Source organism: Macrobrachium nipponense, chromosome 2 (assembly GCF_015104395.2).
Source record: "Macrobrachium nipponense isolate FS-2020 chromosome 2, ASM1510439v2, whole genome shotgun sequence".
In the NCBI taxonomy this organism is placed as follows: domain Eukaryota; kingdom Metazoa; phylum Arthropoda; class Malacostraca; order Decapoda; family Palaemonidae; genus Macrobrachium; species Macrobrachium nipponense.
The window spans coordinates 82,332,078-82,357,507 of record NC_087201.1 but is presented as its reverse complement, the minus strand read 5'-3'; the positions used below and the strand labels follow the sequence as shown (position 1 = coordinate 82,357,507).

The 25,430-nt window shown below is 38.6% G+C and overlaps 1 protein-coding gene and 1 long non-coding RNA gene across 7 annotated transcripts in view; one reads left to right on the top strand and one right to left on the bottom strand.

Moving 5' to 3' along the window:
* LOC135220725 (uncharacterized) overlaps positions 1-9,596 on the top strand; it is a 121,644-nt gene extending 112,048 nt beyond the window's left edge. Inside the window, exon 3 of the long non-coding RNA XR_010315774.1 lies at positions 9,472-9,596. This is a non-coding gene — a long non-coding RNA (uncharacterized LOC135220725). The remainder of the gene's footprint in view (positions 1-9,471) is intronic.
* The window catches only part of LOC135220723 (interference hedgehog-like), a 292,308-nt gene that overhangs the window by 8,072 nt on the left and 258,806 nt on the right, over positions 1-25,430 (bottom strand). For all 6 annotated transcript variants that reach the window (XM_064258154.1, XM_064258155.1, XM_064258151.1 and 3 more), the window contains 7 exons: positions 19,364-19,564; positions 18,753-18,862; positions 18,215-18,339; positions 17,793-18,036; positions 10,063-10,201; positions 9,449-9,637; positions 6,871-7,028 (listed from right to left, as the gene is read on the bottom strand). In XM_064258154.1, the coding sequence (XP_064114224.1) occupies positions 6,871-7,028; positions 9,449-9,637; positions 10,063-10,201; positions 17,793-18,036; positions 18,215-18,339; positions 18,753-18,862; positions 19,364-19,564 (1,166 nt within the window). The remainder of the gene's footprint in view (positions 1-6,870; positions 7,029-9,448; positions 9,638-10,062; positions 10,202-17,792; positions 18,037-18,214; positions 18,340-18,752; positions 18,863-19,363; positions 19,565-25,430) is intronic.

Here is a 25,430-nt window from a genome sequence, read left to right as displayed (position 1 = left end):
GCAGTTATAAAGAATTTTTATCATAGGTCTTAAAGTCACATGTTTCAGTGAAATAAAATTTGAGATATAATGTATCAAAAAGAGGCAAGTGATTGCCTACCCCAACTTTTTTTTTTTTTACTTAAATGTTTAAAAGATCACTAGTGGATGGCAGGAACACTAGTGCTAGGGATTGCCTATATACTAGAAATCTACAGAGTTTGAAAACAGGTCCCCCCCCTCACTCAACAACCTTATGTTTAATCAATCATTTAATGTGTGTGGTTTCCAGTGGTGTCAACATACAGATATCATTCTGCTTCTAAGGCTGAGCAAAGTACATAAATAACTTCATATTTCATAAGTTGGGTTGGCAGAATAATTACATACAGGCAGTCCTCGGGTTACGACGGGTTCGGCTTATGACGTTCCGAGGTTAAGGCGCTTTTCAATTATATTCATCAGAAATTATTTCCAGGGTTACGATGCATGTTCCAGGGTTATGATGCCTACAACGCTCATCTGGCAGAAGAAACATGACACCAAAAATGCAAAATAATCAATATTTGAAGGTTTTTTGGGTGAAAAATACAATAAGAATGCAGTTTACATATTTTTGAATGCACCCAAAGCATTAAAAGTAAGGTTTTCTTGCACAATCAGAAATTTGTGGATTGGATTGGACTGGACTGCTAAACATACTGCACCTTTGGTGAAGACAGTGCTTAAAGTCTTCCTACATGAGGATCCAAAATTTGTTGATGCTAGAAATAAAGGAATCTGGAAATAGACGTTTGACATTAATTAATGTCATAAAATACCAGCTCACTCTGTAAGTTACAAAACTTTTTCATTTGGCACTTGGACCCCGTAGGGGGTTAGTGCCAATAGTGGACCTCATGCGGTGCATTGTAGGCATTACTTAATGTTCTTTGCAGTATGCTCTCGGCCACTTACCAGACTCCATTAGGTCAGGATTACTGCTAAGGATATAGATTGTACAGGGTTGACTGATAATGTCCTTGCCCAAGGTTCTCAAAAAGTAGTCCATATTTTTCAAATCAAATTATGTTCATCTCTCTTTATTTGAGAGATGTTGCCCACAGGTCTATGAACACTTTTTCCTCGGGTCCTGTGGTGGCTGCCCAACAAGTTATGTAGCTTATCCATTGTCCTTGACTGGGCTGTTTTGTATCTTACCTAAGGTGATTGTGTGGAAGAGAGAATGAGTGAGTGGGGCTGATCTCTTTCTTTCTTTCTTTTTTCAGTTCTTTTTCCTTCGGGCAGGTTGAGGAATAGACCCATCATAAGTTGGACTGGTCTGATACAGGTGAGTACGGTAGCCATACTGATAGTTGGTTTACTAATTATATTTAAGAATAATCAAAACCCTCTATACAGTAGCAAATACTCCACTCTCTAGCAAGGGGGGGGTCAGGAGTAATAACAGACCTCTGTGACTATATGGTTTGTTATCGAACAGTCAGAATTTTCATTAGTCCTTTAAATGCAATGAATCTGCTAATGTATATCATTGTATTGCAACCCAGATGACAGAGTTGTAGATATCAGTATATCTATCTTCTCGGGAATTCATCCACCTCTTTGGAACTTGTTTCATTCTGGGAGGTGGTCAGGTGGTTAACTCCCAGCCAGTTTAGGATGTCTATACCTCCCTCCAAGTATAAGACTCCTATTGTTAAGACCGAAGGTTTGTTCCGCATATGAACAAATGACAAATTTTTAAATCGATTGGTATTTTCCATAATTAACAAACCTGAGGTCTGAACATATACTGCCCACCTCTAGCGCCCCTCTCACTTTTTATTTTATTTTTATCCTTGGTTGGGAAAGGACTGAGCGTCAAGGGATTATGTGCGGTCACTGACCAGCTTTCACCTCCTATGTGCTTGTCAGATCTCACAGATTCCTTGCTTGCAATCTCCGATTGTAATAACTGGTTACCAGCTGCGCTTGGAAAAATATCCTATTGTTAAGACCTCAGGTTTGTTGGCTATGAAAAATACAAATTTTAAAATCTGTCATTTTTTGCAGATTTAAACACTAAATGCATCACAAATTGTGAAGATAGGATACAAATCTTTAAAGTCATATGGATTACCTTCAGCAAAATCTGGTCTGGTCACTGAATCTTTGTCACAAGGTAGTAGTTTACTAGTGACAGACAAGCAAGATGGTAGGAGATCCACTTACTTGGTACACAGCACCACCTTTTCCTTTGTCATCAGGTACAAAATAAGGGTTGGTTAGAGGTGAGACTTAAGGTTTGTATAGCTAGGAAAAATATAAAATTTTGATTAACTACAAAATTTTTCCTACGTAAACAAACTCGGAGCCTTTTATAGAGGAGTATCTTTCAGCATGAGCTGGAAGCAGTTGAAACTTAGTAACAAGGATAACGAAGGACTGAGAGGGCCCAGTTTAGGTGGGAGTAAACATAAAAGGCATTAGTTTATAAACTTTGTATAGGAAAAACACAATTGTTCATATATATGGTAAAAACCCCAGTCTTTATTTAGGGCAAAATCTCTTAGTTTAACCAGATGGATACGGTTAAAAATAGAACAAAGTTGGTGACAGCAGTATGACAGCCAATGGGGACCGAGTAGGCCGAGTCTGACCTCTCTCCCCCTCCTGTGTTTTGTGATGCACCCATTATCTCTTAACCATCTTCATCGCAATATGCACGGTACCCTATCTTACATAGAAGACAGTATTTTATGCACTTCCTGGTTTTTTGCCTATTCTTTTTTTAATGTGACTGTGTTGTGTCTGTCTGTGTATTTTGCATTAGAGATGCAAACTTTTTGATTCATTCCATTGAGAAGGCTTTGCCTCAGAGAAAATGCCCTGAGTTAGGTAACAATCCTTACTCTCGTTATTCAGCCTCTTTCCATACTGATCCTCATATAACTTGTAGTAGCTGGAGATCTAACAATTGTAATGTAAGTAACCCTTGCCCTAAGTGTTGTGATTGATCTGAGCAATGGGAGCATCTTCCCAAAAATTTTACTCCTTATCATTCATCTATTGCTTCGTCTTAAGATAAATTGAGTTTGAAAAATACAAATTTATTTTTTTTAATCAATGTCATATTGTTATTAAAAATTTTTTTGTTTCTACAAAAATTCAAACCATCACCTATTATATAGGAGACTTACCCCCTAGGTGGAAGGTCATTCTGCTTCAACTGACTGGAGTTGAGAGCCACAACAGAATTACCATAATCCCAGCTGCCTTGCAAGCAAAGTAGGTCATGACTCCTGAAGTTCCCTCTCCCCCCTTGTTATGAGAGAGGAAGAGGGAGATTTCTCCAAGTTATCACTGGCAGAGGATGCCCAAGTGCAATCACCTGTAACCTGCCAAACTCCAGTGTGCGTGCACTTCAGGCTAGATGCTGCTTTTACAAGTAGTAAGGATGGAATGGAATCCAACCATTCCACTTTCACCAGGCTCCTGTACATTGTCCAGAATGGAGCACTGGTGACTATGCAACTTAGTCATTTGTCACAGGTCATGAAGAGAAAGTGTGTGGGATCTGTAAGCAACATACTTTGGGGGGAATGGGGAACAGGAGTACAATACATCAGACTCCCCCTCCCCCTCATTACCTGGAAACCTGGGAAGTTCTACCAAACAGTGGGATGACCTACTGCTCTTGACTTCAAGACCTCCCATGGGAAGGTCAACTACCTCCTCAGAAGAGATGATGGTCTGAAGACCCATGGAAAGCCAAAATACTAAGTGTGCCTGGACAACTCTTTATAATGCTAATGTTACTGATGAAAGAAGGAACACTCAAACTCTGGGAGTGGATTACTTCAAATAACTCTCAAGAAGCACTGGCATGTGAAGCAGTAGCTCATCTGGGTTCCCATCTTAGATTCAGATGTAAGAACTGAGGAAATTCATCCTCTTGTCAAGAGATGAGATTTTGAGATACCATTCTTACTGCGATACGATAGAATGAAGAGATCTTCATCCTACCAAAAGCTGAATGTAATAAGGCAAGCCAAAAAAACTTCCTCAATTACACACTGAGGCCAGGAAAGAGCAGTCTTAAGTGTAAAGTTTCAGTCAAACAGTGGGATAGTATCCTGAAAGAGGAGAGGTCTAACCCAATCATTCAAAGACTGTACAGACAAACCCTAGCCTTTATGCCATACTGAAAGAGAACTCGCTTGGCTTAGTTTAATGGAAAAGTATGCAATCTACCAAGTATAATTTCCAAAAAGAGATATCCCTCCTCCTATGATACTCAGCATAGAAGATGCTTTTTCCCCTTGATGCATGTTTGCTGAAAAACTTAAGAGGTACACTGAATTCTGTTCTACCCTGTGTGAAAACTCAATTTGTCAAGAACCATTGAAGAATTTCAGCATAAATTGCAGGAACTGTCCTGCTCAACAGCAAAGGTGAACAAGGGGTTGACCATAAAAGATGACTAGGTTGTTCTCATGGTACTTAAACCAGAGAAACAGCAGACTGGGAAACCCCTCAGCCACAGGTTAATGTAAACAGCTAGTGCCAAGCAAAGTAGTAGTGATGAACTTGATCACTCCTTGAAGAAGTTACAGAAAGAGAACAACTAACAATGAACTGTGTATGAAAGTACTGAACCCTCAGTTTTCTTAAAAGTAAGAAATCGGCTCTCTATGATGAGTACATGAGCCATGGCAATCAAAATAGTAAAAACTGGTTTGTAACACAAACTCCAAAGAGGAGAGAGAGGTGAGACTTCCGTCTCTAACCCTAGTTGTGCTCCTTAACAGAGAACTCCATCATCGTATCGGGGAACTGGTGTTCTACAGCTTCTAATACTGCTTTTCTCTAGAAATGCACTTACCTCTGTTGACAAGAAAAACACACATGAATCAGGAGAAAGTGAAATTTGCTGTGTATGAAGTATGGAAGGACTAAGTCTTAAAAGTAGGTTTTGGTTGGTGTGATTATCGCTCAGTGGTGATCGTTCGTGGATTAATGATGATTGTCAAATGATTTTTAGAGCCCTAATTTGCTTGTTTTTAAATGGGCTGTTTGCTTTAAACAAATGATGGTAGAGTTGTTCAAAGCAAAACAGCCCAATTAAAAAAACAAGCAAATTAGTAATCTAAAAAACCTTTGATGATCATCATTAATCCATGAATAATTATTGTTGAGCAATAACTGCACAGAGTGAAAGCTTACCTTTAAACCAGAAGCCTCCAGCTATATTCCGAAGAACTAAGAAAATGGTTCTGCTCCCTGCGCCAACCATTACAGGTGAGAGGGAGAGCATTGCAGCAAAGGAGGGAAATAGCCACTCTTGGCCACCCCACCATTCTCTTCAAATTCAAGCTTAGCACTGCCAGAGAGCAACAGTAAAAAAAAAAAATTTAACAGGGGGAGAAGGAAGAGATGATGCAGTGGTGCACAAGCCAGGACGAACCTGTACCAAGTGCCCTTTGAGTTGGTTGAAATGCCATCAACACCAAGTGGTACAAAGGTTAAGGTAACCCTGGGCTGTGCAAACTCTGTCTCACCTGATAAGTCTTATTTGGTAACATTAACAAGCGCCTGGCCATGCTTGCAGTGATCAGTGGCTGGTTGCACACACATCTCAAGATGTGCCAAGACAGCAGTGGGTGGTTATAACAGCCTGTAGTCCACAGAGGTGCAGGCTCCTCCCCTATGTGCTCCTGCAGAAACACAAGCACAGGAAGAGTAAAAGTTGCTCTTCCACTCCCAAAAAATATTTGTAGGTCACTGGGAGCCACCATGGTCAGCCACAGGGGGCCAAAGATCCAAGAGAGAGTTCAGTCAAAAGTAATTCATGCGTCAAAACACCCATACCCCACAGCCACTGTTCCCACAAATGGATGCTGGGATAAGTACTTCTAATGGAGCAAACATCCCAAGAAGACTTCTGAACCCTCTGAGCCTTCTTCCTATGTTTCTGTCAGTCCAAAGATGAAGATGACTAAGATGGGAAGGGGGCGAGGCTCATTGCTGAAGTAGTAGGATACTTGGAGAAAAGTTCAGTAAGGAACTTATAGTTAAAGGCAAATGATCTAGGAAAGATCCATAGACTGCCCAGAGATGGCTACATTCCTTCAGCAGCTCCTCTGTCTTCATGGATAGTCTCAAGAGTACTAGCAAAGCTTGGGGAGGCAGGGACTGAAGCTAGAGTGGATTGTTTGTCTGGTCAGCTTATGCCTTTCTCAGAAGGGCTAGGTTCAAGGTATACCCAGGACAAGGAAGCAGTGATACCCGAGGTGTGATCAGAAGATGCCTATAACAACACCTTGCCTTCCCTTCCATGATTGATGGTCAGCACATCTGCAGAGCAAGACAGCAAAAGTAAGTGAGGTGCTACATACTTAGTGAGTGGATGCCCCTTACATCCTCACTCATCTGGCACTTGTTCAATACCTTGCCACCTAGCTCCAATGACCAGACCAGCTTACACTGAAGGTAATTCATATCAAAGACTGACAGTTAGTATCATTGTAGGAACAAAGAAATATTATGTCTGTTTGTATTTCTAATAGAGATGCATGAAACTGATATTTACTAAAAATGAAACATATATATTCAAATTGTATGTTCTTCTGACTTTCATGTATTAGTTGTAGATCGACTTTTAATATATTTTTTTAATTTATTTGCATCCGAGTCAATAACCTTCTACTTGTAGATTAGCATAGTCCAGATACCAATCTTTTTTTTATCTCTAACTTAATCCAGCCACCAATACTTTTTGTCTCAAGATAAAAAAAGTGTTTCATAATCATGCCATTAAGCTATCTATCTATATTACAGAAAAAAAAACTGGGCTGAGGTCTGGATAAACTAATCCTTTATAATAATAAAAACAATAATAAAAAGTACCTTTTCTCTCCCTATTGGAGTGACCACAACCCCCTGATGAGACAAATATCCATTCTGAGTCCTTCCATTATTCTGATGACACCGAGGTAATGTATATGCAGCAGCTTCTTTATGTATGTGGAGAGAGGTGTCTTCGTACTTTGTTGTTCGGATATCATCTGTGAAGAGGGGTCAAAGTTAGAAAATAGTACTCTTCACAATTCAGTGTTCAGTATAAACCCTAAAGGTACTAGTAAGTACTATACAGAAAGTATCAGTGCATTATAATATAGCTGTACTACGGTACTGAAATCACTAAGTACATACAGTACTGCAGAAACATGCAAGTTATTACAAGTCGCCATAGAGAAGCGGGCAAAAATGTCTAAAAGATATCCAGGTTTAATAAGGTGAAAAACTAAGCTATCGAAAAATAATATATCCAGGTTTAATAAGGTGGAAAACTAAACTGTAAAAAAACAGATATCCAGGTTTAATAAGGTCAAAAACTAAACTATCAAAACCAATATTATCCGGTAAATCTGAAACCAAAATAATAATTCCCTATAATGACATGATAATTAATGCATAATGGTCAAGTTCTAGTGTTACTGGTACATATAACAGTTGATTTAATTGTCACTCTTACCTTATTCTTGGGTTTTTTCTATCGAGGTAAGCATGGAAAAAATGACATGAAAACCATCTCTAAATACAAACCTCTGATTAATATTTTTTAAGATTACACAGGTAATTGCAAATATTTTAAATTCTTACTCAAACAATGTTTAATAATGGGTTTAATAAAGTTAAAACATCCTAGATAAATAATAAAAGTACTCTTCCACTGAATTTTATAAGCTTCCTATTATCATTACTACTCTTTAGATGACTTATAAGACTTGGAAATTTGTATTTCAAACTTCAAAAGAGAATTAACTTCACCTTACAATAACAGTACAAGACATATCCTTCATTAAGGTCCATGCAATTATTACACTAAACTCAGAAACACTGTCGATCTTATGAAAGGAATTTAGCCTCCAAAGTAAAAATTATGCCCTAGTTTAATATACATTAGTAATTTAGATCCTCTGCTAAACACAACTCATACTTGATCACCATCAATGACAAAACTTTCTAATGATAATGCTATTGTAAACCATAACTTATGATATAATTTTTGTGATTACTAAAAGGTGGGAAAAATTATATAAATATAACTGATCTATTTGAAAATTGTTTTCAGCCCAAAGCTTTACCCCCATGAACATTAGATATGCAACTCTTATTTATTCATTTATCTATTACATAGTAATAATTTTCAGCAAGTAAACGATAAAGGTACGTAAAAGATCTACATCCTCAGCTTTAGAAAATGACAATTTTCTTGTTGAATAAGAAATATTTGCAGGCTGTTATGCCATTAGTAAATAGTACTTGTCGTATATAATACAATATTTAAAAGGTCTGGCAACTAAAGATAAATATAATGAACATTTGCGATGACTCTCAGTGCCAATGCACCCATGTTTCAAAAATTGTACTAAAGTAACCAACTGTCATTTCACTAAACTTTATGATATGGATACATATGTGTCAAAAGAAACAATAACTCTGACATGCAAGCTTCTGTAAATATTTAAGATGCTCATGCATTCTAGACCAAAACACAAAAACAAAGGTAAGAGAAAGATGTACTATAAAATGGAGACGAAAGTACTAGGTAAAATATCAACAAATGTGTAGATAAAGGTGACAAAAATTTGGTCAGGAAGTTCAACAGCCTGGAGCAAAGAAAATAAACTAATGGTAGAAGCAGCGAAATTGCGAAATCTCGCTGGAAAAAAGATGCTGGTGTTCTGGAAATGGACAAAAGAACTTTAGAAAAATGTCTTCTGTGGAAATAATGTATGTATGTAGAAGATGACAACGTGAGAGCTTCCAATACTGGTTTAGGCTACATTGTTGTGTACTTGACTTTGTCTCCATGGTTGATGAAGTTTAAGTATACCTAGGCAAGCTGTAACTTTTATGTTTTTATAAGTCATTACCACCTGGAAATACAGTATAACAAACTTTAAAAACATCATGGTAGAGGCCTTCTCACAGATCCATATTGTTAAATGAGATGGTATTTTCTGCTGAAGTCTCTTCTATTTTCCATATATAGTAGTAGTGTATTGTAATACAATAAACATTGGTGAAAAAGCAATTAAAAAGACATTCTTCCTCAATAAAAAAAAATATTCTCACCTAATAAAATAAAAAAATTGATTTATCACCAGCCATTCAACAGACCCAAGATGTAATGAAGATTAACTATTGTGTGCACACACGAGGGCAAAATCATATACGTAACAAGAATACATTTTGCATACTCCCTGGAATAATTCCTTTGTTTATATTTGTGTAAATAAACTTTTACATTTTATAATGCATTTAATCAGGTAGAAAAATATTCCACTGTAACATATACTCTCTCAACAGGACAGGAAGACATGATGCTACCACTACATGCATAATTGAGCTCAAATATGAGCAAAATGAGACTTAACACTGAATTGTATATTAATTACTGTAATATTAAAATTCATACCTTGAACATGTCTGTTTTTACAGGCATAAATTGTCGAGGATACAATCACAATTAGTAGAAGAAGACCAATCACAGCCCCCAAGATAACATATAAAATGAGATTGGAAAACATCACAGAGCTATCGTTCTTCTTAATGGACCTTTCTTCACCGAGTGCTACTGGTGGAGGAGTAGTTGTTGGAGTATAACCTAAATGGTAAGGAAAAAAAATATATTACACAACTGTAGGCTACTGAATTTTATAAGGCTAATTCACAGTATAAAGTATCAAAACTTGGATTTAAAAAGGTAAATGCTAAGTAACTGTCTTTATTTTGTAGATGAAAACAACATAACATACATTTTACTCCAGTAAAAATGTATAACATCCTAAATATATTTTAACAGCTGATACACTAAAAATTAGACAGGCTCATTGGGTAAAAGAAAAAATAAGCTAAAGTTCTCATTAGTTTGTTTTGATAACTCTTTAAAAACAAACTTTTCATATTTTTTACATTCTCTATGACTCATAATCAATACATTACTTTTCTGTATTTTTGCATTCTCTGATTCACAATCAATACCTGAATAATAATAAGAGTTTTATAAAGACATCTTATAGTTTTACTAACCTGCTACATTCTTTTTGTGTATTGCTGAAAATTCTGAAACTCCTGCAAGGTTGAAACTTTGCATCTTGAAATTATATGATACATTAGCCTTCAAATGTGATATCACATAGGACCTGGCATTGGGGTCTAAGACAGTTACCTGTAAGGATACAATACATGTACATTGCATTTAGTTTAGCACTCAAGTCAGCATCTGGGAAAGTAAGCAACTAGATCCAGAATAATCTATGGAGACATTGATAAAAAAAAAATTAAATATCTTGCTTGACTTTACCTGTTCACAGATACACTTTTATCACAGTTTTATTAATTAGTCCTTTGTTGATAAAGTGAGTTTGTCACTATGTCTTGCATAACATTCCTCTAATATATTAAACCAGCTGCTATACCAAATCTTTCCTTAGGTCTCAGATTGTAAAATCTGAATATGAAATGATTAATTTCTTTTTAGACTATTTACCGCACACCTTGTTCTGATGAATCATTATCATAAGACCAGAAAGACAATGACATTTTTATAAAACAAAATTTTACATATACATATGTGCTTACCAAGTAATAACATAGCCAATAGTTTCTTGTATCGGAAGCTAAATTCGAAATTCCAGTAGTGAATCTTATGTTTTGGCTATAGGTAACTACGTAGGTCGCCCACTTTCGGGAAGAAGAGGAACGACTGAGCCAGGTATTTCAATTTGTATTTGACTAAGAATTCATGTGCGGGGAGGAGGGAGGGCTCCCATTCTGTAATTTCTTGATAAGTATGGGTAAAACTTTATTTTTTCATAAAAATGTAATTTTTGCATACTACTTACCATGCATACTATGTAACTTTCCAAGTCGTGAATTACATAGCTGATTCCACACTGACAGGAGGAGAGATAATGGACGATTTTACCCCAAACCATTATGCATTAATGGATTTAATAGAAAAAAGGGCTTGCATTGTAAAAATGCTTGTTGTTTCCTTACCTTGTAAGAAAGCTGCTGCAAGAAAATAATGCCTCTGGTCGGTACTCATCTTACGTGGTAGAGGCTGGGGCAGTTTGGCCCAGGTTGCCTGTTACCTTAGTGGGAGCTTTGAAGTGATTGATGAGACTCTGCCCCAGACGTACATTATGCTTTGAAGACTACAAATTATGCCCCTGCCCAGGGTACAGTACCAACAAAAGACCAGAACAACAACATTGCCTCTATCATAAAAACCAGCTTTGAAGTGATGATTTTGATCTAGAGCTTGCAAAGACTAAAAACATTATGCCCCTGCCCAGGGTACAGTACCAACAAAAGACCAGAACAACAACATTGCCTCTATCATAAGAACCAAATTCTAACCCTCAACCATAAAATAAAACTGGTGGGTATCCCAGTACGAAGTACCCCCAGACTCCTAATAACTCAAACCCTTGATTCAAGTCGAAAAAGGATGGAAGGTATGCTTCCTGAGTTTCCTTCCCCAACACCACTGATAATGGCCTAACTTACTGCATTCACTATACACTGTCTCTAGCTCTTTTAAATAGTGTGATGCAAACCTTAACTTGCATCTCCAACAAGTCGCCTGAAGGATATCCACCAGGGATAGGTTCTTCTTGAATACTTAGGATGTGGAAATTGCTCTGATTTCATGTGCCTTTACTTTGAAAATGTGATTCTATAAATTATTTCCCTTAAGAAGAATGGCAGGGCATTCTTTGAAAACGGATGTGAGGGGTCTTTTACTAACATCCATAAGTTACTATTAGGTCCTCTAGACAATTCTGTCCCCCTTAAGTAGAACTTCAGAGCTCTCACTGGGCAGAGGACTCTCCCCTCTTCTTCAGGCCCTAATAACTCTTGACAGACTCTTAATCATGAAAGAACGAAAGAACAAGGCCAAGGTCTATTGGGATTCTTGTTGTTGGCAAGAAAATTAAGAGAGAGAGAACAAATTGTGTCTCCTCCAGAGAACCAGATTCTCCTATCCATAGCTTGTAGTTCACTCACTTTTTTTGCTGTAGCTAATGCTACTAGAACGAGGGTCTTCTTTGTCACATTTCTGAAGGAGGCTTCCTCCATTGGTTCAAAAGGAGGGCTTGAAAGCCATTTTAATTTAGTACCAGATCTAGGTTCAATGCCACTAATTCTGTTCCTCTTTTACTCGTATCAAAAGATTTAACCAAATCTGTAATGTCTTGGTTTGCAGACAAACCTATTCCTCTGTGTCTGAAAACTGAGCTGAGTACTCTGTGTCTGAAAACTGAGCTGAGTACAACTCTGTAGCCCTTTATCATTGACGCAAATAAGCCCTTGGATTCTCTGAGAGAAAGAAGAAAGTCTGCAAGGCTTAAAGAAACTTGTCCTTCCAATCCTGTAGCATTGCTTCCATCACTAATGCTAGAGGATCTGGTACGTATTTGGGAGCATAATGTGGGGAGTCAAAAATTTCTGTGTTGCACAAAGATTGATTGATGGTTTTTCCCATAACTTCCAAAGGGATTTGCAGACCATCTGATCTAGCATCTTTTCTGTTGGGATCACTTGAGTGCACCTGCTCAGCTGATCTGCAAGGATATTGAGTTTCCTTTGTACAAATCTTGTGATGATTGCTGTCCGATTCTCCTTGGACCACAGAAGGAGGTCTCTTGCCGTTTCACACAGCAAAAAGGAGTGCGTTCCCCCTTGTTTGCTGATGTTGTCCGAGTGCACTGGTATATTGTCTTGTCGTACACTTCCGAATCTTTTTAGGCCTAAGTGAATAGCCCTCAGCTCCCTCACATTTATATCCATCTCCTTTTCTTCTTCTGAATAATTTCCCAACACTTCCTTGGTCTCTACGACAGCCTAAGTCTGAAGCATCAACATAGAAGTTCAGGTCGGGGCTCTTGAGGATGAAGATACTTTCCTTCCAGTAGCCTTCCTTCAGACTTCCATTACAGCAGATGTTTTTTTTATCTCCTGTGTCACTGGGAACACAAACAAATCAGGCTGACTTTTCCTGTCCCAGCTGGCCCTGAGATAAAACTGAAATACTCTCATGTGGAGTCTCCCTAGCGACACAAACTGCTCTATCAATGCCAAAGTCCCGAGCAGGCTCATTCACTTGTTGGCCGAGCAATGTTGTAGGGCAAGAAACTCTTATTGTCCGAAGACAAGACTCCACTCTTTTGGGGGACAGAAAAGCCAGAAAAAGACTTGGTATGAGTTCAGAGTCATTCCCAAATATACCATCTCTTGAGAGGGAACCAGATGAGATTTCTAAAATTTTATTAACAAATCTAAGTCCTGTGTCAAAAGAATTCTTCTTAGATCCTCCATGCACTGCTCCTTTGTCTGAGAACAAAGGAGCAGTCATCCAAATACTACAATGCTATCTTTATTCCTTCTAGATGTTGCCATCCTGCCAGAAGACAAAATTTTGTATGGGAACAAATCACCCCATTCTATCAGTGATGCCCTAGGGAGACTGGATGGAATCCATAGACAGAGGGATGCGTATTTACCCGTTCTAGTACATTTAAAATCAAGGAAATACCTAAGATTCTTATTTCAAGATCAAATATACCAATTGAGGGTTCTCTGTTTCAGTCTGTGGAGCCGTCAACAGACTGAAATAGAGAGCCCAGAATTGGTACATTTGATCCTGAAATATGAATCTTAGGTATTTCCTTGACTTTTGATGTACTGGAATGTGGAAATACACATCCCTCATATCTATGGATACCATCCAGTCTCCCTGGTGGATCACTGATAGAATAGAGTGATGTTCCCATGTGAAGCTTCGTCTTCTGTATGGAGTGATGTTCTTATACGAAACTTTGTCTTTGTATGAAAACATTTAAAGCGCTTACATCCAGTATTGGTCTCCAACCGCCTGTAGACTTCGGCACCACAAACAGTCAATTGTATAACCCTTTGGAGTTATCCTCTGTGACTATCTGTGACTACCTCTATTGCTCTCTTCTTGAGGAGGGAATGTACTTCCTCTGTGAGAGCTGAAAACCTCTTTGAACCCATTAAGTAAGCAGTCTAGACAATGGGCTTCTAGATTAAGGGTTTTTTTTTTTTCTAGGAACAGGATCAAGTACCTGAATCTCAGTACTTTGGTTACAAATGGTTCTGCCCCTCTCTTGCACCATACTTCCTAAAACAGCTGGAGCCTGGCACCTACTGCGGCATGGAGGAAGTCAATTTCACTTTTTGGCGGCAGTTCTTGTTGATGTTGTCTTAATTGCTCGAGAGCTGAAGCAGACATCGGCTCTTGTTCTGGGGCTTGGTCTCTGCTTGCTACCACGAAAGGGAAGGGACTGCAAACTCGACGATGTTTTAGCACTGGTAGCAGTAGCAGCTTCTCTGGTGCCTTGTGGACTGACCCAACAAGTCTTGTGTGGACTTCTTTACTAAAGGTGAAAAAAGAAGTGCAGGCTTCTGAACCATAGTAATTCCCTTAGTGGTGTAGGAACACCAAAGTTCCCTCTTTTTCAACACCCCCACAGTATAAAAGGAAGCTATTTCTCTTGATGCTTCCCTTACTCCTTTGTCCACACAAAATAGGACATCTAGCAGTTCTGAACGTATGTCTGAAGGAAAGTCAGGATAATCCTGAATCTTCTTAGCCAGTGCTCCTACCAACCAATCCAAAAAACTATTTACTTCCGAAATCTTAAAGGTATTCTCCATGAAATTATCTAACTCTGCTGAAGAAAACATTACCTTCGGGCTGAATCTATGAGACTAGAGAAGTCCCCTAGAAAAGAGGCAGAAATTCCCAAGGAAGGAGCTTCTACAGTTACATAATACACACCTCTCCTAGTCATAAGTTGAGAAGGTGGATAGCTAAAGCAAGCTTACCCTTTCTCTCTCTTGTCTGCTAGCAAAGTATCAACTTCCCTAAGAGTTTTCTTTACTGAAGTTGATGATAATACTATCTTAGGTTGTTTAGCTGAGTCAGACAGAACGCTTAGCTGAAGCGTTCAAGCTGGAGAAGCAGAAGCTGCCGGAGAGAAAAATATAAGGTGTGTGCGCAGCAAAAGCTCAAGTAATGATGCAGAAGGTGCATTCTCTTCTGGTATTTGATAATTTTCCTCTTCTGCTGATGACACCAGAGACAAGGTTAGATCCTTAGCAGGTTTTGGCACATAAGAAGGTTTCTTTAAATATCCTATGATATCATCCAACTTCTGCTGCATAGGATCACTAGTCTGAACTGTTCCCAAAGCTACATGCTGCCGAAGAAGCAAAAGAGCAGTCAAGATCCTGTACTATCTGATGCTTGGAAAATGCTTGGGAGCTAGCTGTTCTGCTGCTACTGCACGTTTGGTGGTCACTGGATGCTCCATTGGATGTTCAACCACATCTAAGTGCCCGGAAGAAGCTGGGCACTTTGGCGCTCCTGCACCACCGGGCGCTATTTGGCACACGAGAGTTAACTGGCACTATTCCGGGGCAGCCACACTATTAGGCGTCAACGAGCTCTTATGTCTATGAACCTGGCTTGGCTATGTGCCAAAAATTTTATAATCTAATCTAATCTATGAACTTGGGGGGGGGGAGAGCTCAGGTGAGAACCTCTCTGGGCTATCCCAAAAACTACATGAAGGTATAACTTCTTTAGCCTTTCTACATGGGATTGCTGGTGCAGCAGAAACTTCAGCTGCAGACCTTTTCAATGGTCTAGAAGAATCACTATAGCGTCAATGATGCCTCCTTTCTGGGCTGGACGCCTTGGAACTTCCGCAGATGCCTTTCCAATGGCTGTCTGCTGTCATCACCTGGTATTTGGCAACAGGTGAGACTGAGGGGTCGACTGCCTGTGGGCAGACCCTACTGACCTCCCTTGGGCTTCCAGTATGGCTCCTCCCTGGTGCATGGAGTATGCCAGGGACCTTTGCCTGGGAGAGTCAGCAGGACGGACAGCAAGCTACTCCACTTGCACTTCACTCTCTTCACTTTTGCGCTCCATCAGCGCTTTCACCGATGGTGTTGGGGTCAAGAACCTGGGAGCTGGGACCAGGATTAGGAGGAATAGTAGAATGGCTGGGAATGGGAGAAATAGTGGAAACAGAGACAATTGGAGCTTCAATTGATCTATCTGATTCCTGACTAGCAGTCAATCTGTCTTGCTTAATACTAGCCTTCCTCTGTATATCCCTTGCTAATTTAGATAGATGAGAAGTTAGTCTTCCACTGCTTGATATCCCATCCTTTACATTCCACACAAGTATTATCTGCAGAACAATTTTGCCCTCTACAGTTAACACATTGTATGCACATCATATTTAGCAGATGTTAATCTAGTCCTGCACCCTTTGCTGCAATAACAAGTGCTATATATTGTTTGTTTGTTTGTATGGTGCTTTTACGTTGCATGGAACAAGTGGTTATTCATCAACGGGACCAACGGCTTTACGCGACTTCCGAAACACGTCAAGAGAGAACTAATATCACCAGAAATACACATCTCACTCCTCGATGGAATGGCCGAGAATTGAGCCCACAACCACCGAGGTGGGATGCTAATACCATACCAACCACGTAGCTGAGGTGCTGAGTGCTATATACACTAGTGTCGGACAACATCGGTTAAAGCCTGTAATTGTCAAAATAAATCATATGTGTTCAATTTGTCAATTCTGATTAAATTTCTAAGGATTATCACAATCTCTAACTAAGCAAATGCCAAATGGCTACCAAAAACAGTACTTCACCGATTTTCCAGGAAAACAGCAAATTAAAATTTCAAACCAACTGCTGACTCTCAACCTTGTCGTAAGCTGGTAGAAAGAAATTGAAATACATGGTTCAGTTTTTCCTCTTCTTCCCAAAAGTCAGTGGGACTAGTTAACTATATGTAGCTAAAAGAAAAGAATCACTACCGAGAATTTAGAATTTTAGCTGCTGATACTAGAATCTGTTAGCTATATATAGTAATTACTTGGTAAGTTACATATGTAAAATAGCTCTTTGTTGATGCTGAACTATTAAGGAAAAAGTTTTCCCCAAGCAGAATCCCTTCCACTCTTTCACATTGCCATTGACCGCTTTCTAACCTCTTTTTGAGGGTTTCACAATTCTAGGGAAAATTTTGCATCAAACTCATCCCCTTGGGGATGACTGGTACGTACGTTATAAACATCTTCAGGACTGTCTACAAGACCTCCTTGATGTACATCATTAAGGTTTTATCTTTACTACTTATTAAATATTTTTTAGGAGACCTTCCAAAAAACCTTCATCCCACTATTTGGGATCATAATAGTCACAGTGCTACTGCAATAACTCCACTCTTACCTCTAATGAAAGACAGGTGTCTTGTTGTTTTCTTGGTTTTTCATGTTTATCTATGCTTGGTAAAAATTTATCTCAATAGTAAGACTGTACTACTGTTTACCAGTGAAATACACTCATTACAATCATTCTTGTCTCAAGGCTTCTTGGTAAGGCTTGTTCCCAAGGGAGGGTACAAGAGGATAATTATAGATTTTACTCCTCACAATAATAAAAAAAAAAAACTGATATATACTGTATCCTGTCTAGTTATGGAACATCAACTTACAATTGATATACGTATTAATAATCTCTTGATATTACAAATTGTCAAAGATTATACATTTGTATTTTATTTAAAAAAATGAAGAATTCCTCATTACATTATACAGTATATTGTTACAGTACATATAAACATTGAAGTACTTAAAACATTTTCAAAATAAAAGACGAAATGCTGAATAAGAAAACATAATTTAACTTACTTTGGTATAATCACCAGCAGTAGTGAATTCCCTGTAATTAATGAAAAATCCTTCTATAGGGACTCCTAGGGACTCTTCATATTCCCACTCTAATTTCACTGCTGTTGGTCCTTGTGGAAGAAGGCTTACAATCGTTGGGGGATAAGTTGGTCGCTGAACTGTCAAGTCTTTTTCTAATAAGAAACGTTTTGAGTTTGGTCCAAGTTTATTGTCATTATTGGCATATACAGCAGCTATTCGGAACCTGGAAAAACAGATATGCTGTATTGGTGAAAAACTGAATCTGGAAAGGAAATCTACAGTTCAAACTAAAGATTACTATAACACAAAAGGAACCGGGTTTGGTATTATTCAGTGAATAAACTGAAAAACTTACACACTTTGTGAATTTCAAAACACGTATATTAGTACACAGTTCTCACCTATACACTTTACCAGTTTCCAAACCAGTAACTTCAAAGCTATTAACATGTGAAGGAATATCCTCATCAACTGTCATCCAGCGACTTCCACGACTTCCATGAGACCGGACTTCTTTATACTGAACCTAAAAATTAATACAGAAAAATATGATGTCACTGGAATTAAAAAATATAACTGTATTGACAATTATACTAGTTATCCAAGCTTTCCTTTTATTCAATAGAAACTAACCATCATTTTGATGATTGGTTTGACTCACTTGACTTTTACATTTCACAATTCTGATATTAGTAATTTAGTTCTTTTACCTTCAACACTTTAAAAGTAATTATCAGCTAAGCCACTGTCTACAACCTTCATTGCACACCATTATGAAAATTAAAATATCAATTATACAATTCTGCAGTAAACATTCACATTATAATTACAAATGGTAAATGAAAAAAATATAGTACAACTGTATTATGAAAGGTGAAACTATCAACAACCCACAAGGCTTGAAACAAGCAACTGCCTAAAATGTACTTATGTTCATACTTTGTAAAAAATAACTGGAAGTCCTTTGGTGTCAGGATTATCCCATGTAACCATGACTGAATCATCTGACACCTTCCTCATTTTGGGCTTTGAAGGAGGCACCATCACTCCTGAATAATAGAAAAGGATCATTAGTAGTATATACAATTAACCTTGAAAACATCTGCTCAAAACAATAAGGATTTCATGCATATCATCCTCCATGGGTGCTGGAATATGTCATCATATTTAAATTTTCAACAAATACAAGACAACAATTTAACACACAAGGAATAAAAAAATAGATTTGTATGGGAGGGGTACAGGGCACTGTGGACAAGTACTGCATGAAGAGGAAGTATTTCTCAGTAAATTTTAGGACATGAAATATAATTTAGCAGGGAATCAGAGGGATAAACATGTATTTCTGTATAGTAAAAACTTGCCTAATTTTATGAGGGTCCATAATACTTGCACAAAACAAAAAGGAAAATAATGTAATCTTCAGCATTAATATTGTCCTTATCTTATGAAAGACAGCTATTACTGTAAATACTCATTACTGCAATATATATAAAATTGGATACAGCATTAAACACTTCACCATAGCATTCCAAAATAACATAGCATACCTTTTTTTATCTTCTTCCAGTTACTTGACTCATCCGGCATCATATCATCTGTAACATTTTTGTTATTTCCTGTTGTTGTTAAATTGTGTTTCTTGTCATGGTGACTATGATTCCTTCCTTTGTTACCTCTTCTGTTTCCACGACCACCACCATGCTTGGGACCACTGTTGTGTCCATGCTTGGTTTCATTTTTTGCAGGGTCTGAAAAAGACATTTGGTTTATATTCTTTTGTTCAAAATAATCTTTAATTTAGCAAAGTTTGCATAACATTAGGTGATCTGCATCATGCACTCATAACACTTTAATCTCAACATAAGCAACAATCATGCATTATAAGTAATTACGTAATGATATTACAGTAAATGCACCCTTAGTATCATATCCAACCCTCATGAGTAAAGAGAATAAAAATTTATATACTGTATAATGAATTCAATCAAGAGATACTGAGAATGGCCTGTCGTATCTGGTAATGTTCAGTACAGGTAGTCCCCGGGTTACGACGGTCTCGGCTTACGACGTTCCGAGGTTACGACGCTTTTCAATTATATTCATCAGACATTATTTCCAGGGTTACGACGCATGTTCCAGGGTTACGACACCTACAACGCTCATCTGGCAGATGAAATATGACACCAAAAATGCAAAATAATCAATATTTGAAGGTTTTTTTGATGAAAAATGCCATAAGAATGCAGTTTACATAGTTTTCAATGCACCCAAAGCATTAAAAGTAAGGTTTTCTTAGGATTTTTGACGATGTTCCGGCTTACGACGAGTCTCAAGAACGGAACCCCCGTCGTAACCCGGGGACTGCCTGTATACATAAATACTGATGTATATATCTAACAAACTCATGGTCTCAAATCTTTAGATATCTTTTTAAAAATGTATAACATTTTTGCTATTAATGCTGAGTAAGTCCCACAAAAATATACAAAAGTTCTGATATTTTGTTAAAGTATTGATTCATTTGGAGGCTTGTAGTACAGTACATACATAAGTAGTACATAGTGAGAATTTTTATCATTTCCATGACTTAAATGTATACTAAGGATAAGTGATTAAATTACCATCTGCACTTCTACATATATAAATCAACTGAAAGTTATAACTTCATTTGCCTGCCCAACTAAAATTATTACTTTATGCCTCTATGTATGTGGCATGGCATTATCTTTGTTGATATTACAAGCCTTACAAATAATATCTAGTTATCAGGCAACATTACATAATGTCATTTTTAAATGCTGCAAAAAAAGTAAAGGGTACCAGCAAGTAATGCTTAATATTCAGAATTCTTAAGCCCAGTGTTACCTATATAGAGCAAATGAAGGAATGGATCCCCAATATGGGATTGACTATTCAGTCAATAGAATAGAATACAGAATTATGCCAAAGGCCAAGCACTGGGACCTATGAGACCATTCAGCGCTGAAACCGAAACTGACTTTAAAAAGGTTTGAAAGGTCTAACAGGAGGAAAACCTTGCAGTTGCACTATGAATCAATTGTTGGGAGAAGGTGGAATGTTTGCTTGAAGAAAGAGAATATGAATGGAGGTACAGTAAAAGTAATGAAAAGGGTTGCAGCTAGGGCTGAAGGGATGCTGCAAGGAATCTTAAGTAATGCATGAGGTGCACTGATGGCACTAACCCCCATAAGGGGACTATTCAGTCAGTCCTAATTTAACTGGAATCAAGTCTCACACCAGCTGACTATAAGAAGTTCACTCTCGACGTGGTTCAAAAGTCACGTAAGGCCGTTGGTCCCGTTGCTGAATAACCACTGGTTCCATGCAATGTAAAAAATCATACAAACAACAAACTTCATCCTAAATAAAAATGACATTTTTATGATAAGATTAAGTTTTATATACACTTACCAAGTAATTATATTGCTTACAGTTTCACTTGCTGGGAGCTTAAAAAATTTGAAAATTGCGGCAGTGCTAGTATCAGTGTACGTAGTTAACTAGGCCCACCCCACTTTCAGGGTAAGAGAGGAACAACTTCAGCAAGGAATTTAAATGTTTTCTCCCTTTCCCATATGAGGGGAGGAGGGAAGGCCTTGACTTGTAAAGTATATATAAAGTATTTATAAAACTTAATTTTATCATAAAAATGTAATTTTTTTGATAAGTAACTTAACAGGTAGTAATTACATTGCTGAATCCCAAATTCACATGGAGGTGGGATATGAGTACCCTCTACCCCCAAAACATTATTTATGGTAATGAGTTAAGAGAATAGAAAATAATAGAGCTGCTACAGGTAGGTAGTACTGCCTCTGGTTGGTGCTCATCTTATTTATGTAGGGTGTGGTTAATTTGCCAGACGCACCTCTTACAACAGTGGGGCTTTGCAGCAAGGGATGAACCCAGTGACTACAAAGCATACAAGTAGTCAGGTGCCCCTGCCCTGGGCATAGCACTGACAAACAAAAGACCAGAAAAATAATTCAAATGTCACCTGCACCGTAATAAAGATAAAAACACCACCTGAGTTCAAGGCGATGGTAATCAATAGGAAGAAAAGCTTCATACGCTTCCTCACCCAACACCCTGCCAGCTACGGACAATGGCCTTAATGCACTATAATTATTGAACACTATTTTCACATCTTTCAGATAATGGGTTGCGAAGACCAATCTACACTTCCAATATGTAGCTTGTATGAATGATGAAAGGGATAGATTATGTCTGAAGGCCAAGGATGTGGAGACCAATCTGATGTCCTGAGCTTTGGCTCTAACTGACATTCAGTCCTCTCCAACTTGTTAATGGGCTTCAGTGATCAGATCTTTCAGAAAAAATGCTAAGCCATATTTTGACATGGCACAGGATGGATTCTTGACTGAGTATCGTAACTGACTCAAAGGGCCTTGAATTTTTTCTGTTCTCCGTAAATAGTATCTCAGTGCTTTCACTGGGCAGACGTCTTTCTCCTGGTCTGGGCCTAGTATTTCCATTGAACTTTTTATAGTAAATGAGTGAGGCAAGGGTTCGGTTGGATTTCATTCTTCACTAAAAAGCCCAGAGTGAAAGAACATACAGCATCCCCTTGTGAAAATCCCACTTTTTTTTGTCAAGGGTACGCAACTCACTTGCCCTTTGGCTGTCACCAGCCACCAGGAAAAGTGTCTTCCTGGTAAGATACCTTAGTGAGGTGGAGCAAAGGGGCTCGAACTGGGGTCCCGAGAGCCATTTCAGAACAACATCTAAATTTCAAGAGACTGTCTCTGATCCCTTGGATTTGGAGGTATCAAAAGACTTTATGAGGTCTGGGAGGTCTTGATAGCTGAAAGGTACAAACCTCTGTGCCCAAACACCACTTAACATTTACCCTGTGCATAACCTTTAATTGTAGAAGAGGAAAAGCTCCTAGATGTCCTTAAATACAGGAGGAAGTCTCTATTATCTGCTAAAAACATCTTGGAAGAGAAAGATTTCATGTCTTCTACACCAAAAGTCCTAACAATTGTCCACTTTGTTTGATAGACCTTGTCAGAAGAGGTGGCCCCTACACTTTGCAATTGTTCCTGAAGGTGTTCTTGAAAACCTCTTCTGTCAGAGGAGTTTCCTGATAGTCTGAATCATGTCAGGGCCCGAGTGAACAATCCTTAGTGAAACTGGTTGAAGTTGGGCTGTCTGAGCAGACTTGTTTTCTGTGGTAATAGCCTCGGAAAGTCTGTCAGCAACAAGAGGAGATCTGGAAACTTGGCCAGAATGGGGCCACCAGGGCCATTGTGACATTCAAGTACAGTGGACCCCCGTATTCACATTCTCCGGATTCACGGACTCATATTCACAGATTTCTCTCGGGAACATTTCCCTGCATTGTTCGTGGTAAATTCGCATATTCAGGGCATTTTTCTATGAGAAATATCCACAAATTCCTGGTTTTATTTATCAATTTCATCATAAAATGCACTTTTTGTGATAAAACTATTAAAAAAACCAAGTATAAAAATTTTTAGTGGGTTTTTCTCGACTTTTAACTAATAAAATAGGCTGTTTACAGCATTTTTATAGGGGTTTCAACTGTTCGCAGGTTCTAACTATTCACGTAGTTGTCTGGTACGCATCCCCCGCGAATACGGGGGACCACTGTAATTCCTGAACTTGTTGATCATCTCCCATATCATTAGAACAGCAGAAAGGCTTAGAGATCCTTTTTCAACCATTCCTCCAACATGGTGTCCATCACCCAAGCAAGGATCTGGGACTGGTGAACACAAAAATTGAAAGGCGATAATTCTTGATGTCGCAAACAGGTCTACAAGCAGTGTCCCCCAAAAGTTTCCAAAGATCTGCACACACTTGAGGATGAAGAGAGAGTCCATTCTGTGGGGGAGAACCTGTTTACAATGGCTCAATCTGTCCTCTACGATGTTGAGTCTGCCCTGGATAGATCGAGTTACTAACTTGCTTTGATTGTTGTCCGCCCACAAAAGAAGAGTTCTCGCTCCTTCGTAAAGGAAGAATGAATGCAACCATCCTTGTTTCTTTATATACATCAGGACTGTTAGACTGTCATTTCTTTGAGGTTGATGTGCCAATGTCTCTATTCTTCGGACCATAGTCCTGATACTTCCTGGCAGCCTAAAAGGACTCCCCAACCTAGATCTGAGGCATCTGCATAAAAGTCTAGGTTGGGTCTCAACAGCGACAGAGACCTCCTTTCTGAAAGTCTTCCACCAGAGGTCCTCCTTTATTTCTTGCCTAATTGGGAAGACAAACGTATCCAGATGTGTCTTCCCGTCCCAACTGGCCCGTAGGTGAAACTGAAGAGTTCTCATATGAAGTCTTCCCAAGTGAATAAACTGCTCCATCGAGGCTAAGGTTCCGAGAAGACTCGTCCATTGATTCACCAAGCAGGTTTGACGTGCAATAAACTTGTTACTTTCCTCAGGCAAGATTGAATCCTCTTGGGGAATGGAGAAACTTGAAAACTCTGACTTTATCAACCTCCTCAAATTCAGAATCATCTGAGACGGAACCAGCTGGGGCTTCTGGATGGATGTTAACTAGAATGCATAGCTTTTGCACCTCTTCTCTGACAGTGAAAGAAGGAGCCAGACATCCAAGAAGAGGGAGAGGTTTATTCCCATCAAATGTAACCACTTGGTAAGTGGAGCTATAACTTGCATAAAAATTTGTGGAGCAGTCAAAAGGCCAAAGCATAATGCTCAAAACTGGTGCACTCAGTCTTGAAAAAAAATCACAGGTACTTTCTGGATTTCCGATGTAGTACTAGAATGTGGAAGTAGGCATCCTGCATATAGTTGCCATAGTTGCCCTGCTGTATGGATGACATGACAAGAGTGATTAGTTTCCATCCTGAACTTCATTTTTACTACAAAGAAATTTAGGGTGCTCGCGTCTAACATCGGCCTCTATCCCCCTGATGTTTTGGGGACTACAAATAGACGGTTATAAAAACCATCTGACTCAATATCTTCTACTTTCGCCAGTACTGAAAACCTCTCAGAGCCTACCGAGTAGGTGGTCATCATGATGGGCTTGTTGACCAAAGGGGGTTTTTCTCTGAATGGAATGAAATAATCTTCCCTGAGCACTGACACAATCCATTCTTTCACTCCCTTTTCACTCCATTCCTTCCAGCACATGAAGGATAAGATTTTCACTTCCAGGTTGAGGGTTTGGATGATGACTTCTTAAAGGATTGTATCAAGAATCGTAGGTTCGCTCTAGGTCTGGACTATGATCTGCTTCTGCTACCTCAAAAGGGCAGTGGCTGAAGGAGAGAAACAGTCCTGGTACTAACAGACACCGGATCCCTGAGGTGTCTAGATGATCATGCTAGGTCTCTTGTACTTTCCTTCTACAGCTCAGAAGAAATGTCACTCACTTTTGACTTGGGGAACAGGTGCTGATAATTGAGAGGAGAATATAACAGGGCGGACTTCTTGAAGAAGTGACACTTTTCATCATAAAAGAGCACCAGAGTTCTCTTTTCTTCAATACTCCTAATGCATAGAGTGAGGCCAACTCTTGAGTGCCTTCCCTTATGCCAATGTCCATGCAAGAAAAGACATTCAGCCA